Source organism: Calypte anna, chromosome 3, assembly GCF_003957555.1.
Source record: "Calypte anna isolate BGI_N300 chromosome 3, bCalAnn1_v1.p, whole genome shotgun sequence".
Lineage (NCBI taxonomy): Eukaryota > Metazoa > Chordata > Aves > Apodiformes > Trochilidae > Calypte > Calypte anna.
Window position 1 is genome coordinate 110,388,939 of NC_044246.1, and position 15,936 is coordinate 110,404,874.

General features: G+C 44.5%; 2 protein-coding genes across 8 annotated transcripts in view; one reads left to right on the forward strand and one right to left on the reverse strand.

Moving 5' to 3' along the window:
• The first annotated feature begins 917 nt into the window (after positions 1 to 917).
• Positions 918 to 6,974, forward strand: LOC103533937 (opsin-5). Its single transcript, XM_030447589.1, has 4 exons — positions 918 to 990; positions 4,209 to 4,502; positions 5,077 to 5,408; positions 6,627 to 6,974. The coding sequence occupies exons 1-4, from the start codon at positions 918 to 920 to the stop codon at positions 6,972 to 6,974; spliced, it is 1,047 nt and encodes a 348-aa protein (XP_030303449.1).
• A 4,673-nt stretch (positions 6,975 to 11,647) lies between these two features.
• MMUT (methylmalonyl-CoA mutase) overlaps positions 11,648 to 15,936 on the reverse strand; it is a 37,866-nt gene continuing 33,577 nt past the window's right edge. For 4 of the 7 annotated variants that reach the window (XM_030447705.1, XM_030447707.1, XM_030447704.1 and 1 more), the window contains 3 exons: positions 13,682 to 13,829; positions 13,399 to 13,566; positions 11,950 to 12,078 (listed from right to left, as the gene is read on the reverse strand). In XM_030447705.1, coding sequence (XP_030303565.1) covers positions 11,950 to 12,078; positions 13,399 to 13,566; positions 13,682 to 13,829 — 445 coding nt within the window. Of the gene's footprint in view, positions 12,079 to 13,398; positions 13,567 to 13,681; positions 13,830 to 15,936 lie in introns of all 7 variants that reach the window. The other 3 variants (XM_030447701.1, XM_030447700.1, XM_030447702.1) reach the window with 2 other exon arrangements.

The following is a 15,936-nucleotide window of genomic DNA, read 5'->3' on the forward strand; positions in this document are numbered from 1 at the left end:
GTCAGCTCTTCAGTGGACTGGCTGAGTTGTGCCCAGACTAAAATTCAGCTTAATGGCACTGCAACTACAGACCTCAGAGATGAGCCTGTAACACACATTTGGAGCTAGGAGCAAAACTTAGCATTCTTTGTAAAAAACTGAGAGACCATTATCAAGATTTAAGTCTCAGGTATAATAAGGAGAAGGAAAACCTGGATGTGAGGCATTTCTCTTGTTTCTTGCCAAGTCACACCACTTAGAGCATCACTAGAGTGAACTCAGAGCTTGGTTCCACTGTGCTGCTCTGCAGCTCTGCACACTGGGCTGAGCATCTTCCAGTTCTGCCCTGGAGCAGCTCTGAAAGTTCTGCCTTCAGTGATGGGACTTTGGTTCTGAGGAACCCTTGGAGTAAATCCCTTTCCTCTAATACTGCCACACAGAGATGCCCCCACCCCAACCTGGTATTTCCCATCAAGCTAGAAAATAAAACACCCAATCTTTCTTCTTCTGCCTGATCCCTCAGCCTGGATTTATTTCCCAAAGGCTGCTGATGGTGGAACAGAAATTGTTTGTGCTCAGCCATGGCAGTCTGAGGGAATTTGCCTTGTGAAGATGCCTGAGAAACCAGGGAGCAGAGTGGTGTGAGAGGAGGGGGTGGGTGGAGAGATGCTGCCAGCCAGGCAGGCGGGAGCTCTCTGGCAGTGGCTCTTCCTGGCTTTCACTGTCTCCCCAGGGAGGGAGCTTTTCTTTCACTCCAGGCTTTTTCCCTGCCACAAGAGAGGGAGGGAGAGAGGAGAAGACAGAAGGGTCCCTTCACCCTGACAGCACCCAACTGCCTGGCTCACATCTGCAGCCAGCAAGCCATGAAGAAGAATCTCTTTGACCCTACAGCCACTTTGCATCTGATTTAAACCCTTCACCCACTTCCACCAGGGACAATGGAGGAGCAATACATTTCCAAACTCCATCCTGCAGTGGATTATGGAGCTGGAGTCTTTCTTCTGATCATAGGTGAGTTCTGCCTTTGCACTGTGCTTGTTAGCTCCAAGCCCAGGAGCAGCCACACCGGGGCTGCCCCATCCCTGCTGCTCTCAGCCAGAGGAAGCTGGAGGGAAATGACAGAAAATCTGTTTCCACACAGGGTCCTGCGTGTTGCCTTTGAGTCTGTTGGGTGCCAGGATTAATCACTCTCAGATTTGCAGCCTTTTGTCTCAGTGCAGAAGATTTATTGCCGCCGTATGTTTGCCTCTCTGGTGGCACAACTGTTCCAAAGAAGTTTTCTACCTCTTCTCCTTGCATCTCAGCCCTGATCACCTTGGGTCTGACTCTTGGGTGGTTGTGTTTCATTATGCATGAAGAGCAGTTGTGTCCCACTAGGGCAAATTGGTATAAAATAGCAAAGAGTTTCCAAATAGCAGTTCAGGTTTTGATAATTGCCCTGCTGAAGGCAGACTGACAAAGAAATACAAGCAGGGATCTGTTCCAGCCTGTTCCAGCATGGCTTTACTTAAGTGTTTTCTTCCTTGTCTCTCTGTTGCCTGTACCCAGGTGATGTGTTTACTATGGTTGATTTTGACAGGAGCAGAACTGGTTTAGGCATGGAGTCCAAGTGAACTTTGCTAGGATGCCAGTCCCTTTCTCCCTTCAGCTCATTTACAAAAGCCTGGTTGAGATGCATCTCAGAAGGACAAGCACAGATTTTTCTGTGCTCTAACAGAGAAGGTTTAGGCAGCAGTTCCAGGCTTTAGCATTTCACATCTCATGCCTGTTTCTACACACTTTTCCCTCTACTGTCCCCTCAGTTGTGCTGACAGCAGAGAGTACCACCCAGGGGGAGAAAAACCACTGTCTGCAAAATGACAAAGGGTTTTTCTTTCAATGCAAGTCAGGATGCCAGCTGCTTCCTCAAGCAAAAGTAAGTATGCAGGTGCAGGTCACAGTTTTGTCCTGTACCAGCCTGACAGGCAGTGGGATGGAGGGGAACAGCATCTGTCAAAGTAAAAGAGAAAGTGGGCCTGGATGTTTAATCCTGTTGGTAAGATAAAGAGCTAATCCTACCTCCTGTGTAGTGGTTAGGGCTCTCTTGGAAAAAAAAAATGAATTGATGATGTCCCAACCTGTGGCTGACATTTGGCAGGAGAGTCCCCTTCCCACCAAGCCACAGGTTGCTCCCTGTCAGCAAGATGTCCTGTGCCAAACCACTGTGGGCATCTCTGTGGGTGCAGATGTACAACTCATGAGAGCTCAGGGAACTCTTCAAGCATATCCAGAGGTGCCAAATGAATGAGGGATGTGGCGTCTCAGATTTGTAGCTCTGGTCTGTTTAAAGCTTTCTCTTGGCATCTCTGCCCCCATCCTTGGATTTATGCCAATGTACTTAAAGTTGGTATTTCTCTAAAAAAAAAAAAAAAAAAAACAATAAACTAAAAAAATCAGTCTGGAAAGAAGAAGGCTCCAAGGAAACCTTATTGTGGCCTTCCAGTATCTGAAAGAGCTACAAAAAAAGCTGGGGAGGGACTTCTTAGGATGTCAGGGAGTGATAGGACATGGGGGAATGGATTCAAACTAGAGGAGGGGAGATTTAGATTAGAAATTAGGAAGAAGTTCTTCACCCTGAAGACATTGGAACAGGTGTCCCAGAGAAGTGGTAGAAGTCCCATCCCTGGAAGTTTTTAAGGCCAGGGTGGACAGGGCTCTGAACAACCTGATCTGGTAGGAGGTGTCCCTGCCCATGGCAGGGGGGGTTGGAACTGGATGATCTTTAAGGTCACTTCCAACCCTGAAAATTCTCTGATTCTACTTATTCAATTTTGTTGCATGTGACTTTATTAAATTACTTTATTACGTGGTGTCTGTGAGCAAATGCAGCCTTTCTGCTCTCACAGCAGTGAGGGAACATCACAGACCCCTTTTTCTGTTTCCCTACTTCACTTCTTAGTTTAGAGGACACCTTCTCAGGAAAATCTTTGATCAAAATGTAGCTCCAGCACTACGTTCACTTGAAAGAAAAGAAAAAAATTAGTTGTTTGCTACGTGTACTTTTGACACGGTTGTCATGACTGCTTTGAAGCCCTATGGCATGTCTGAATAATGTATGTCTGGCATGTCCTTTTGCAAAGCAATCTCTGGTCTGTTGCATTCCTCTGTCAAATAAATTCTTGTGTCTGCCTCACTGCACTCAGAGACCACCAGAGCAGTGTGGGTGTCTAAATGACAGCACACTGTGATTCTCAGCTGCTTGACTGGCAAATGTTGACTGTCAAGGCAGCTCAGAGGCCAGGACACTTCTGCTGGGACTCCAGTGGAAGATACGTTGCAAACAGGGAAGGCTTTGGGAATTGGAGGGCAGGAGAGGAGAGGAGGGGAGAGGAGAGAAGAGCAGAGGAAAGGAACATGGAAGTTGGACAGTTCTTCATTTGGAAGGACAAGTGGGAATATGACCCAAGAAAAATCTAAATGGATCTGTCTAACTTTTCTTCTTCCTGTACAGAACTATAGAGTGGCTAGGGGTGGATTGAACCTTACAGATTATTTAGTTCTAACCCAACTAAATAAGGTTGCTCAAGGCCCCATCTGACCTGGTCTTTCTCTCTCTCATTCTCTCTCTTTTCCTTCCTAAAATCATTAACTAATTCAAGGCTTACAACATTTTTTCCAGGTTATGCAGCTTGAACACATATGTGGTGTGATTTTATAATCTAAGCATCAGCCTGTATGGATTGCATAGCTCAAGCATATATAATAATCAAAGTATTAGTATTTCTTCTATAGTTCTAATTAAAACTAATGTTCAAATATAGACCTTGAGTGTCCTTTCACTTTAATCTGCTCAAGGAGTATCTGGGGGTCGAGCATTTCCTCAGAATGAAAAATTTCAATCACTCTCTCTGGGAGGGCCTGGTCTGAGACTAAAGTTGGATGCAGCTGCATGAAGACTCCTCTCTGAGAAGTTTAGAATGCAAGAGGGTCCAGTCTGAATCTCCCTGGGTTGCTCTGTCCAGGTGGTGACAGCAGGGCACAGCAGATACACACGGGGGGGATTTCAGAGCATCATCACAGCACAGTGTTAGCCTGGGAGATGCTGAATTCTGCCTCGTCTTCCAGTCTGTCCTGTCTGCTAAACTTTAATCCCAGGCTGACAACTGGCATTTTCCCCATTGTATGGAGAAGCATTTCACAGCTGTGTTAACTCTGTGATATTACTGTCTGTGCTGCTTCTTCTCTTCCAGCCATCCTGACCATCCTTGGAAATTCAGCCGTCCTTGCTACAGCCGTGAAGCGCTCGTCCCTCCTCAAGTCACCGGAGCTGCTTACAATCAACTTGGCAGTAGCAGACATCGGGATGGCAATCAGCATGTATCCACTGGCCATTGCATCTGCCTGGAACCATGCTTGGCTGGGAGGAGATGCCTCCTGCATGTATTATGCCCTGATGGGTTTCCTTTTTGGGGTCTGCAGCATGATGACCCTGTGTGCCATGGCTGTGATTCGATTCCTTGTTACCCATTCATCCAAATCTAACAGTAAGTAATTCCATCTCTGGTAAACTCATAAAGTTGAATTTGAGTGATTATGGTCAGAGAGGCACTTTGCTGAATGTGGCACTGAGTACCAGTTCAGTAACTGTAGGAATTAGCCTCAGCTTTTATCACATATCAAATCTCTAGTGTTCCCAGAGAGATCTGATTAAATTCCATATTAAACAGTGAAGCTTCTCAATAATACCAAGTGGAACTACCTGAGGGTGCAGAGCCCAGTTTTTTTCCTGATCTCTTTTTTTCCTCTTTATGTGCAAGCAGACATACTGAAACTTGAGAGGAAGTTCTTGTGGCATCCCTGGGCTGGAAGCATGGAACATTTTGGATCAACTTGATCTTGTAAAGCTGCCTGACATACCAAATTTAGATCAGCACCGAGGTCTCACCTTATCCATAGATTCTCTCTGTTATGTTTCTCCAGACCAAAGATTAGGGAACTGAAGCAGCAACCCAAGCATATTTGTAGCCACCATCCTGCTGGAGAAGAAGTTATGGCAAAACCCATGTGGCTGAGATGAGATTCATATATCCTTGCTCTTGCTCTTCCTCTTTCTTGCAGGTAACAAAATCACCAAGAACACTGTTCGCATCTTGATAACATTCATCTGGCTCTACTCCCTGCTCTGGGCCATTTTGCCCTTGGTAGGCTGGGGCTACTATGGCCCTGAGCCATTTGGCATCTCTTGTACAATAGCCTGGGGCAAATTCCACAACTCCTCCAATGGCTTTTCATTCATCCTGAGCATGTTCCTCCTCTGCACAGTCTTGCCTGCACTGACCATCGTTTCCTGTTACTTGGGGATTGCCTGGAAAGTTCACAAAGCATACCAAGAGATCCAGAATATTGACAGGATCCCTAATGCAGCTAAACTGGAGAGGAAGCTGACACTGGTGAGTTATCCCTAGGATATAGGAATCAGGAATCAGGAGCCTGCAGAGAACTGGCTCTGCTTATGCTTTGCTTGTGATGAGCTCTCATTGCCTGTGTCTGGCACTGACCAAAGACAGAGATGCATTTCCAGTCTCCTCCATACTTTGCACTCCTCAGAGGAGCAGAAGGCTTCTGGCATCCCTGTCCCTTAGCTGGTTTGATTGGGATTATATAACATAGGTATGATGCAGCTTGTTAAACCTTCTTTAGGCAGCTGTACCCATAATTTTCATGAACATGTATTTCCAGTCATGCTGGTGGAGCTGTTGAATCCAGACACATCACAGTTAGAGAGGAGGTCTTGTTCTGTCGTCCCAGGAATTTTTCACTGACCAAGTGGCTGTCATGAGTAAGAGCTACACAGAAATCCTATATGCAAGCATTTTTAAAAATATAACATTTTTTCAAATAAGCAGTTTAGTTGCTCATTTTTTGGTGAAAAAGCAGAATTGACCCAAGCTTTCTAGAGGCCAGTCTGTTGACAGGTTATACTGTCTGGCTGGGTCATCTATTGCAGCCAGAGTTAGGAAAGGAGATGAAAACAGCAACTGCGTCATGGGAAACCCAGAGTGTAGAGATGCTCAGTGGGAATAGAAGCAGGTATGTGCTGTGCAGTGTTACCTGTGTCACATCACAACTCAACAGACACACAGCTTCAGGTGTTGTGCCTGAGCATCAGACCCAGTCAGTGCAAGCCAAGAATCATAGAATCATAGAATCGGCTGGGTGGGAAGGGACCTCAGAGATCATCAAGTTCAACCCTTGATCCACTACTGCTACGGTTACCAGCCCATGGCACTCAGTGCCACATCCAGTCTCTTTTTAAGTATCTCCAGGGATGGAGAATCCACTACTTCCCTGGGCAGCCCATTCCAATGCTTGATCACTCTCTCCGTAAAGAAATTCTTTCTAATATCCAACCTAAACCTCCCCTGGCACAACTTGAGACCATGCCCTCTAGTCTTGCTGAGAGTTGCCTGGGAAAAGAGACCAAGCCCCCCCTGGCTCCAACCTCCTTTTAGGGAGTTGTAGAGAGTGATGAGGTCTCCCCTGAGCCTCCTCTTCTCCAGCCTGAACACCCCCAGCTCCCTCAGCCTCTCCTCATAGGGTCTGTGCTCGAGTCCCTTCACCAGCCTACTTGCCCCAGGCAAGGAACTGAAGCCCTGTTTCCTTTTCAGATGGCCGTGCTCATCTCAGTTGGGTTCCTGAGCTCATGGACACCATATGCAGCAGCTAGCTTCTGGTCCATATTTAACTCCAGCAATTCCCTCCAGCCCATCCTCACGCTGCTGCCTTGTCTGTTTGCCAAATCCTCCACGGCTTACAACCCCTTCATTTACTACGTCTTCAGCAAAACTTTCCGCCAGGAAATCAAACAGCTGCAGTGCTGCTGTGGCTGGCAAGTTCATTTCTTCAGCACCAACAGCTCTGCTGAAAACCCTGTGCTGATGATGTGGAGTGGGAGAGACAGCGCTCGTCCCTCCTCAGCTGCAAAGCTGGAGAACCAGGGAGCTGCCACCAGCTGAAGCCCCGCGGGGGTTTCGCGTCGCAGGTGGGAAGTGGGGCTCAGTCCTGGGTCCAAAGCAGGAGGAATGCAGCATGTGGGGTTGTCACTGCATCTCTTAGCTCAGCTAGAGGCGTTTAAGCATCTATTTTTAAGCAGCTTTCAACTAACTGTCTTTAGGCTGCACAATGGCAAAAATGCTATTTTTTTTTATTTCCAAAATTTTCCACTTTAGAGATTTATGTACTAAATATAAAACCATATAAACTAACTTCATTTTCAGGGAAACAGCTATAATTAAGAGGATTTATTATTATGGGGTTTTTTTTGTCATTGTTACACTCTTGACTTTTTAGTGCAATCTATCTGCAAACTCTTGGCTCTGTCAGCAAAACAGCCATCAGAGAGAACTGTAGTTTGAACACAAAGCTTTACCAAATAAACACAGCTGAGGGTGTAGCTTGCCAGAAAACCAAATGGGTAGCAAGAAATATTCACTGCCAGGAAAAGATCATAAAGTGGCTGCTATTGAAATGTCTTTATGGAGATCTACAGCTCTGTCAGAGGGATAGTTCCAGCTCCTCAGAACACAACCTCGAGAAAGCCTTAGACTGAAGAAGTTAGAATAGAATCATAGAATTGGCTGGGTTGGAAGGGACCTCAGAGATCATCGAGTCCAACCCTTGAACCACTGTTGCGGTTGCTAGACCATGGCACTGAGTGCCACATCCAGTCTCTTTTTAAATATCTCCAGACACGGAGAATCCACTACTTTCCTGGGCAGCCCATTCCAATGTCTGATCACCCTCTCCAGAAAGAAATTCTTTCTAATATCCAACCTAAACCTCCCCTGGCACAACTTAAGACCATGCCCTCTTGTCTTGCTGAGAGTTGCCTGGGAAAAGAGCCCAACCCCCCCCTGGCTCCAACCTCCTTTCAGGGAGTTGTAGAGAGTGATGAGGTCTCCCCTGAGCCTCCTCTTCTCCAGCCTGAACAGCCCCAGCTCCCTCAGCCTCTCCTCATAGGGTCTGTGCTCGAGTCCCTTCACCAGCCTGGTTGCCCTCCTTTGGACCCGCTCCAGGACCTCAATCTCCTTCCTGAACTGAGGGGCCCAGAACTGGACACAGGACTCAAGCTGTGGCCTCACCAGTGCTGAGCACAGGGTCAGAATCCCTTCCTTGGACCTGTTGGCCACACTGTTCCTGATACACAGGCCAGGATGCCATTGGCCTTCTTGGCCACCTGGGCACACTGCTGGCTCATGTTCAGCTTCCTGTCAATAAGTTAGGTGGGAATGTGGCAGTCAGTGAGAGATGCCTTCTGCATTTCACAGACAGCACAAGGAGAACTGAAGGAATCTTTTAGCTAAAGGAACTGTGCAGTGAAGCTGTGGCTTGCTGAGGTGTAACAACTCTTCTACCATGAAAGCTGTCCAAGCATTTGTTTCCTGGAACTCTGCATGGCACAGCAAAAGATGTCCCCAGGACAACCTGCCTGGCAGTAAGTTTGTAGGTACAGTCCTGGCTCTCATTGCTTCACCTGGCTGGAGCACTGACTCGACTTCCACAGGGAACAGTTTGCTGATTCAGTGTAAAGCACATGTGCAACACCCTACAACAGCACTCCCTAACACCCTCCTGCCAGCCAGTCTGAGGTGGAAAGGATGAGCTCCTACAGTTTAAAGCTCTCTCTCTGTGACTTAATTTGTAAATTAAAAGGACAGAAACACCCATCTTTAGGGTTTGAACTGTAGAAAACATGGCTTGATGGCTGCAGCAGTTGTTGCTTCTCCTGCTTGCGCAGCTGACCACAACTTTCTTTGCCTTAAGTCTGGTGAAGACAAAAGGAGTTAAATCACAAGCGGATTTGGCAGAGATTTTACTTGACAGCCTAAAACAATAGTGAATGGATTTGGAGGTGCTGGGGGATTAGGAAATTTTAAGGAGCCTGCCTTCCCCTGAGCTCCTGCCACTTGCAGTGTCACCAACTCTCATAAATATTCCACTAGATTAAACTAGGTTCATTTGTAAAAAGTTGTGAAAAATTCCTAAATTAAGCTTGCCTTCAAGGTGATGTTATCTTGTCCTGGGCTGTCACTCACAGATACTCCATACAGAATGAGACTGTGCTCAGTCCTCTGTCCCAGATACTAAGAGGTGAAGCATCCTCTGGGATACAGTTACCTCCAGCAGCCTGTGGCACAGGAAAATGGGAAAAGGGAAGAGGGATGTGAGGAGCAGAAGAAAATAGCTGTTACTGAGAGGGGAGCTTGTGAAAAATAAAGGAAAGTATTTGGGGAGAGAAGAGATAAGATGCAGGTCTTATGCAGGTGTATGTGGGAGGAGGGGGCAAAAGAGACAATATTGTAAAATATAAGAGGGGACAGAGGAGTGTGGCAGTGGGTAGAAAAAATGTTAACATGCTAGAAATGGACTTGTGAGGGTAAATGTCAATTATCAGCCTTTTTTTCAGCTTTTAAAAAAATAACCTGATTGGAATCTGCATTTTAATAATCATCTTCCACCTTGGAATTCCTGCTTTCAGTTGCTTGATGTTCACGCTAAATAGCAAAGTAGATATTCCCATCTGCTAACTGCAGAACTATAGATGCACATTTATACTGTCAGGTAACTGGACCTTCCTCTGTAAAAAATTCAGGAGCAGAACACATACGACCACATCCACCTGTAAATACTTTTAAAGTGTAATATGAAAAATATGTGATTCTACAATACAGGCAGAATCTCTGTAAACCCAAAAGATCTGTATATTGCTAATGTTCAAGAAAAAAATCCTTTAATAGCCTGATTTATTACCTGTTTGTGTATTTAATTTTTAAAAATCAAAGTCCAGGTGTTTGTGTATCAAATATGCCTCAAATTTCTTTTTGATCTCTCTGACTCAGTGAGAAGGAAATCAAAACTTCCCCAGTAGAGACTGAATTTTAAATGGCTTTATATTAAATACAGAAAACTCTCAACCCAGGGCTGCCCTTGGCCAGAGAACTAGGGAAGGAAGTATTTCATACTGTAAAGGGGACTAGTTGTTTTCTCTTAGTTTTCATGAAGCTGATTTATGGTTAAATTATAACTCTATTTCCCTGGTATTTCCTGCCCAGGCCTGGAATGTGTTCTCAGCTCATCTTCTGAAGCAGAAAGCACTAACCTCAGGGGTGAATCTGTCTGCAATCAGCACAGACAACCCAATATAAATATTTTAAGTAAAAATTCCAAGGGCATCTAACCTACTCACTAGGAGTTGTCTCACCAAACCTGTAGAAGTTCACAGTGCAAACATCCACCTCTGAGCAAGCCACCTTCAGCTAAGATTTTTCCACTGAGGATAAATGGGGCTTCCTACTGAGATGACATAAAAGTTTAGGGATAAGATGATGATAAAAGGACTTGATAACTCAAATACCAGTAAAGGCTGAGGAATAACTGGGGTCTTTTTAGATTGGAGAAGACTGAGGAGGAAGCTTATTGATGCTTATAGATGCATAAAGGAGGCTGTAGATATGTAAAGACTCTGTAAGGCAAAACCAGGTGGATGACACATTATCAAAAAACAGAGAAACTACAAAGATATGAATGAAACCTGTGTCATTGTGAAGCTCAGGTGTCATCAACACTTTGACCAAGTATTTTTTCCAGTTGGTTGGCAGAAAGGCTTGGGAAAAGACATTAAGGGATTATTTTTATTGTGGTTACTTTCTATATATCCTGGTTTGAACTATACCAATGCTTCTTGATGGAAATCAGCTACTTATAAACAGTTGAGGATAAACCTCCAAGGAGTTTTAAAGGCAAAGGTCTGCTTTGAGATCAATATTTTATATCTTAATTAGAAAGACAGAGAAAAGAAAACATCCAGTCAGTTATCCTCCTTGTTTCTGAGCAGCCTGAGACTACAGGCAAGTAAAGGTCTCACAAATTGCAATCTTTGAAGTGATGAGACAATGCTATTAATTGGATCTGTGATTTCCAGCCAACAACAGAAAATCTCATTTTGAATAATGTATGATGGTGCCAAACCTCTCAGAAATGTGCTGCAGCCTCTTCCACCACAAGGCAGATAAAAGCATTCTCCCAGTGAGGCTGTGGTCTCATTTAATGACGAGTTACAATGATCAACGATTGGGATAGGGCCATAGGACCAGAGACAGCCCCTCAAAAGACACTCACACCCTATTTGCCTTGTATGGACTCCACAAAGGACTTTTCTCATGAATAAATCAAATTCCTTCCAAAGGGGAGAAAAAATGGTGAGGATTTAGGATCAATTTACCTGAAGAAAGTCAAAATGCTCAACAGACTCAGCCAGCAAAACCAACAACTGGACATAAAATACTGATCTAATAAAGGACAGCACTGGAATCAACTTCATGTGAAAAACAGTGGAGTATCAGGGAAGGGCAGTGATGTAGACGAAGAGTAGAGATGCACAGCTGCTCCTGTGGAGGTATCTGTCAGGTACAGGATTTGTATCTTATTAATCAAACCACAAACTTTGGAAAATTCTGGCTCATGTACTTCATGCATTTCTTAAGCAAAGTAAATCAGATTAATGTTAACATCAAAGTGCTGCTGCATTCAATCGTATCTCTGCTGAACTTTAGTGATTCTTCCTGAAGACTTCAAGGTCTACAATGCCTGCCAAAAAAAATCAAAAGAAGTTATCTGCGTGCAAAAGAGATCAACCAAAGAGCTGGAATGGATATTTTATTTATCAGAGTACCTGAAAAAAAACCAAACAACCCACCTGAATTCCCTTAATTCCCTGGAAATCATAGTTGTAGAGATAATTTTTTTTTGTGGGCACATATATAAATAATCCTCAACTAGAACAAGCAGAGAATTTACAACTTTCTTAGAAAGCACAAAACACCAGGACACAGGGCAGGGGAACCAATGGTGTGTGGCTGGCCATCCCTTGCTGATGAGTACATTCTGTAAGTGATTACTGTAAGGCTGGTTGTGTTGTGTGACATTTCAGCATTACAGGGATTCCTGCCTCTTCTCCAGGCACTTCTCAATATCATCCAACACTTGGACAGCTGCTTTTGGAATGCGAGTCCCTGGACCGAACACGTTGGTAACGCCGGCTTGGTACAGGAAGTCATAATCCTGTTCAGAAAGAAATTGATTATCTGTAGTCAGCAGTGCAACAGAAAACTGACCCTGACAACTGGTGTGTAATGCTCTAACTTGCATGCTGGCCCTGAGAAAGCCCATGCAGCAAGTCCCAGAAAGAAGCACCACAGCATCAGAGGAAATGACAAAAAAAATCCAGTAGTCAGAAGGAAAACAAAAAACTGAAAAGTACTGAAAAAACCTAAGAACAACTATATCCATGGGAAAATTTTTATATGTTTTAACATCTGACTAATAACAGGTGCTTACAAAATATAAATCAACTGGATGGGATCCTCAATAACCTAACCTAAATCTGATCTCACTTCAAATTTTGAATATATTGTTTTGAACAAGGGTTTGGACCAGATGACTACCAGTGGTCTCATACAATCTTACAAAATCTCATACAAAAATTACTCAATCTCATACAAAATGACTTTAATCTTGTGATTGTCCAGGAACTTCAAAAACCCTGGGAAGGAGTTACATAGTTTCTCCTACTTCTATATAGGAGATACCTTTTCCAGCCACAGGCTAGTAGCATCCCACTAAGAGACTGGACAGAACTCAACTGATCTCCTAGGAAAATACTAAGAGTTTTGTTTGTTCAGATAAGCCTCACACCTGAACATTTTTCTAATTGGCTAGAAAAGGAAGATGGCTAGGAAAAGGGAATTGCATATACACAAAATCTATTTGAATCCCTCTAGAGAGAAGATGACACTAAAAGTGGTAGAGCCAGGCACATCGTGGGTGAACTGAGGAACTTTAAGGCACACTTCTGACTGCAATCCAACAAATTTCAATAGTTAAGGAGAAATAGTCAAGCAGAGGGAATGAGAGGCAACAATGGGGAACAGCAGAGGTTAAACAGTGAATGAGATGTGTAGCCTATAGGTGTTGGGACCTGCCAAGTACCTCAGTCCCTAGATGTGTCTTCTAAACTATTACTGGCAGCCATAAAGTCTAAGGCAGGAGTGCTCCTTTATGAGTAATATGCAAGGTACTGGTAAGCAGGAACAACAGATAAAAAAAAACCATCTCCCTGAGGCTAGTCCTTTCACAACATAACTTGTGTTCTTCAGTTCCATTGAAGAAAAGCAGTAAGTTACATGATGTACAGAAAACCACATCAACAACACCCCACAAGCATCCTGCAGATCTGTGCTGACCCTGCTGGTTGTTCACAGCAGCCTTCAGTGCTGTAAATCACCTCTGGCAATAACAGATCATAGAGGAAATCACTAAAATAGCAGGGACAGGAAAAAAGCAGCCTCCTAGCCTCGAGGGAAATTATGTTCACACCCATACCTGAGGTGGGATGACACCTCCACACATGACAAGGATATCTGGCCGGCCAAGGGTGTTGAGTTCTTTGATGAGCTCAGGCACAAGAGTTTTATGACCTGCTGCAAGTGTGCTCACACCAACACAGTGAACATCTGCATCAACAGCCTGCTGGGCCACCTCTCCAGGTGTCTGTGTGGAGAGAGGATTATGTGACAAGTAACAGCCCCAGCCTGGCTGCTGAGCAAGGATTAGGGGGAAAATGGCTGCACTTGAAATACAATGGACACCACTCCATCAGTCTTACCTGGAAGAGGGGACCAATGTCCACATCAAAGCCAATGTCTGCAAATCCTGTAGCAATGACTTTAGCTCCTCTGTCATGGCCATCTTGACCCATCTTTGCAACGAGGATACGAGGTCGGCGTCCCTCCCGGTCCATGAACTTGTTAACTCTGTTTGAAAAGACATACTGGATCATTGCAGAGCACTAAGGTGTATTAGAAGTATTTCCACAAATAAATAAATAAAAAAGCACTGGCTGCAACTTAATATCGTTTCTGTACATCAAATAAAATGATCTTCTAAGTCATGGTTTATCTCTGTAGTCAGCACATTATGTTAATATTCATGACATATGATAATGAACTGATTTATTGTATTTAATAGACTCAAAAATAAAGGTCATAGAATCATACAATGGCTTAGGCTGGAAGGGACCTTAGAGATCTGCTCCCTGCCATGGGCAGGGACATCCAACCTGGCCCTAAACACCTCCAGGGAGGAGGCATCCGTAATTCTCTGGGCAATCTGTTTCAGACTCTCACCACCTTTGTTCTAAAGAACTTCTTCCTAAAATCAAGTCTAAACCTATTTTCCTTCAGTTTGAAACCATTTCTCCTTGTCCTATTGCTGGACACTCTTAGGAAAAGTCCCTCTCCAGCCTTCCTGGAGGTTCCTTTCAGCTCTAAGTTACTCCAGGCTGAGCAATCCCAGGTCCCTCAGTCTCTCCTTGTAACAGAGGTGCTCCAGCCCCTATTCATTTTTTTTTAAACTACTATTTTCCTGCTTTCTAACAGATAAAATACTGAATGCTATGAGGGCTTAATGAGCTAAATTACAACTAACTAAAATACATTTTTTAAATTTTAAGAATAACTGTGACCAATTATTTGAAAAGTACTTGCATGGCACAGAGGCTATAGATGTCCCAGACACCATGCTGGGCATCATCATTCAACTGGGCACAAGACTGTGCAGAAAATGATTACTGGATCCCCCATTCCATGCAGTCACTCCAGTGCCTCCCTTCTTCTAGTTAGTGGCAGTTCAGATTTGTGTTAAAGTCACTGTAACTGCAGCCTCAGAGATGAACCTTTTACTTTATTTGTCATCATCCAGGTACCACAGTATCTGTCCTTAAGTGGGACACCAAGACTGCTGCTTCCCAGGAATATTTCTAAAAGATTTTTTTTTTAACATTGCACTGTCTAAGCATTCTGTAATGATGGAGCTGTATGGATTTGGTATGCTCTGAAACCATAGCTGGGATGGTCACTGTATGAATTCAGTGGTGTGGTTTGGGGAAAACAATGACTTTAGAGAAAGGATTTATCAGCACAAATATGAACAGACTCAGGAGATGATACCAAGTCAGGAATATGCATACCAAGTCAGGAATATGCAGTATGTAAGAGGGTAAAAATAAGAACTTGGGAAGTCTTAGAATGGAATTATGTCAAGACATCAAAACAGTCTGGAGAAGCAGACTACCAAAGGTTCTGCTTGAAGATGTGTAGGAGCTGGGCCTGCTTTCTCTGTTTCTACAGACTGTTGAGAATAGCAAAGAAGTTATGTATCCAAATTAATTTGTGATATCACAGAATAACAGAATGGTTGGAAGAGACAATAAAGATCCAACCCCCCTGTATGGTCAGGGACACCTCCCACCAGCCCAGGGTGCTCCAATCCCCATCCAGCCTGGGCTGAGACACTGCCAGGGATGGGGCAGCCACAGCTTCTCTGGGCAACCTGGGCCAGGGGCTCAGCACCCTCACAGGAAAGAATTTCTTCCTAATGTATAATCTCCCCTCTTCCTGTTTTAAACCATTTCCCTTTGTCCTGTCAATCCCTGCCCTTGTCAAAAGCCCCTCCCCAGCTTTCCTGTAGCTCCTTCAGGTGCTGGAATGGGCTCTATGGTCACCCCAGAGCCTTTTGCAGGCTGAACAACCCCAACTCTCAGCCTGCCTTCATCAGAGAGGTGCTCCAGCTCTCTCATCTTCTTCATGGCCTCCTCTGAACTCCCTCTGACAGGTCCACTACATATACTGGGGGCTCCAGAACGGGACACAACTCTGCAGGGAGCAGTACAGTGGGAGAATCACCTCCCTTGACCTGCTAGCCATGGTTCTTTTGATGCAGCCAAGGATATGGCTGCATTTCCTCTGTACTGTTTTCTCTTTCCATATTCTTGTTTTTTACTTCCACATCAACAGGCTCCCTCCCAACAAGACCAGCTCTAGGTGCTCCAAGCCTGCCAGGATAAAATCACTTGAGACACTG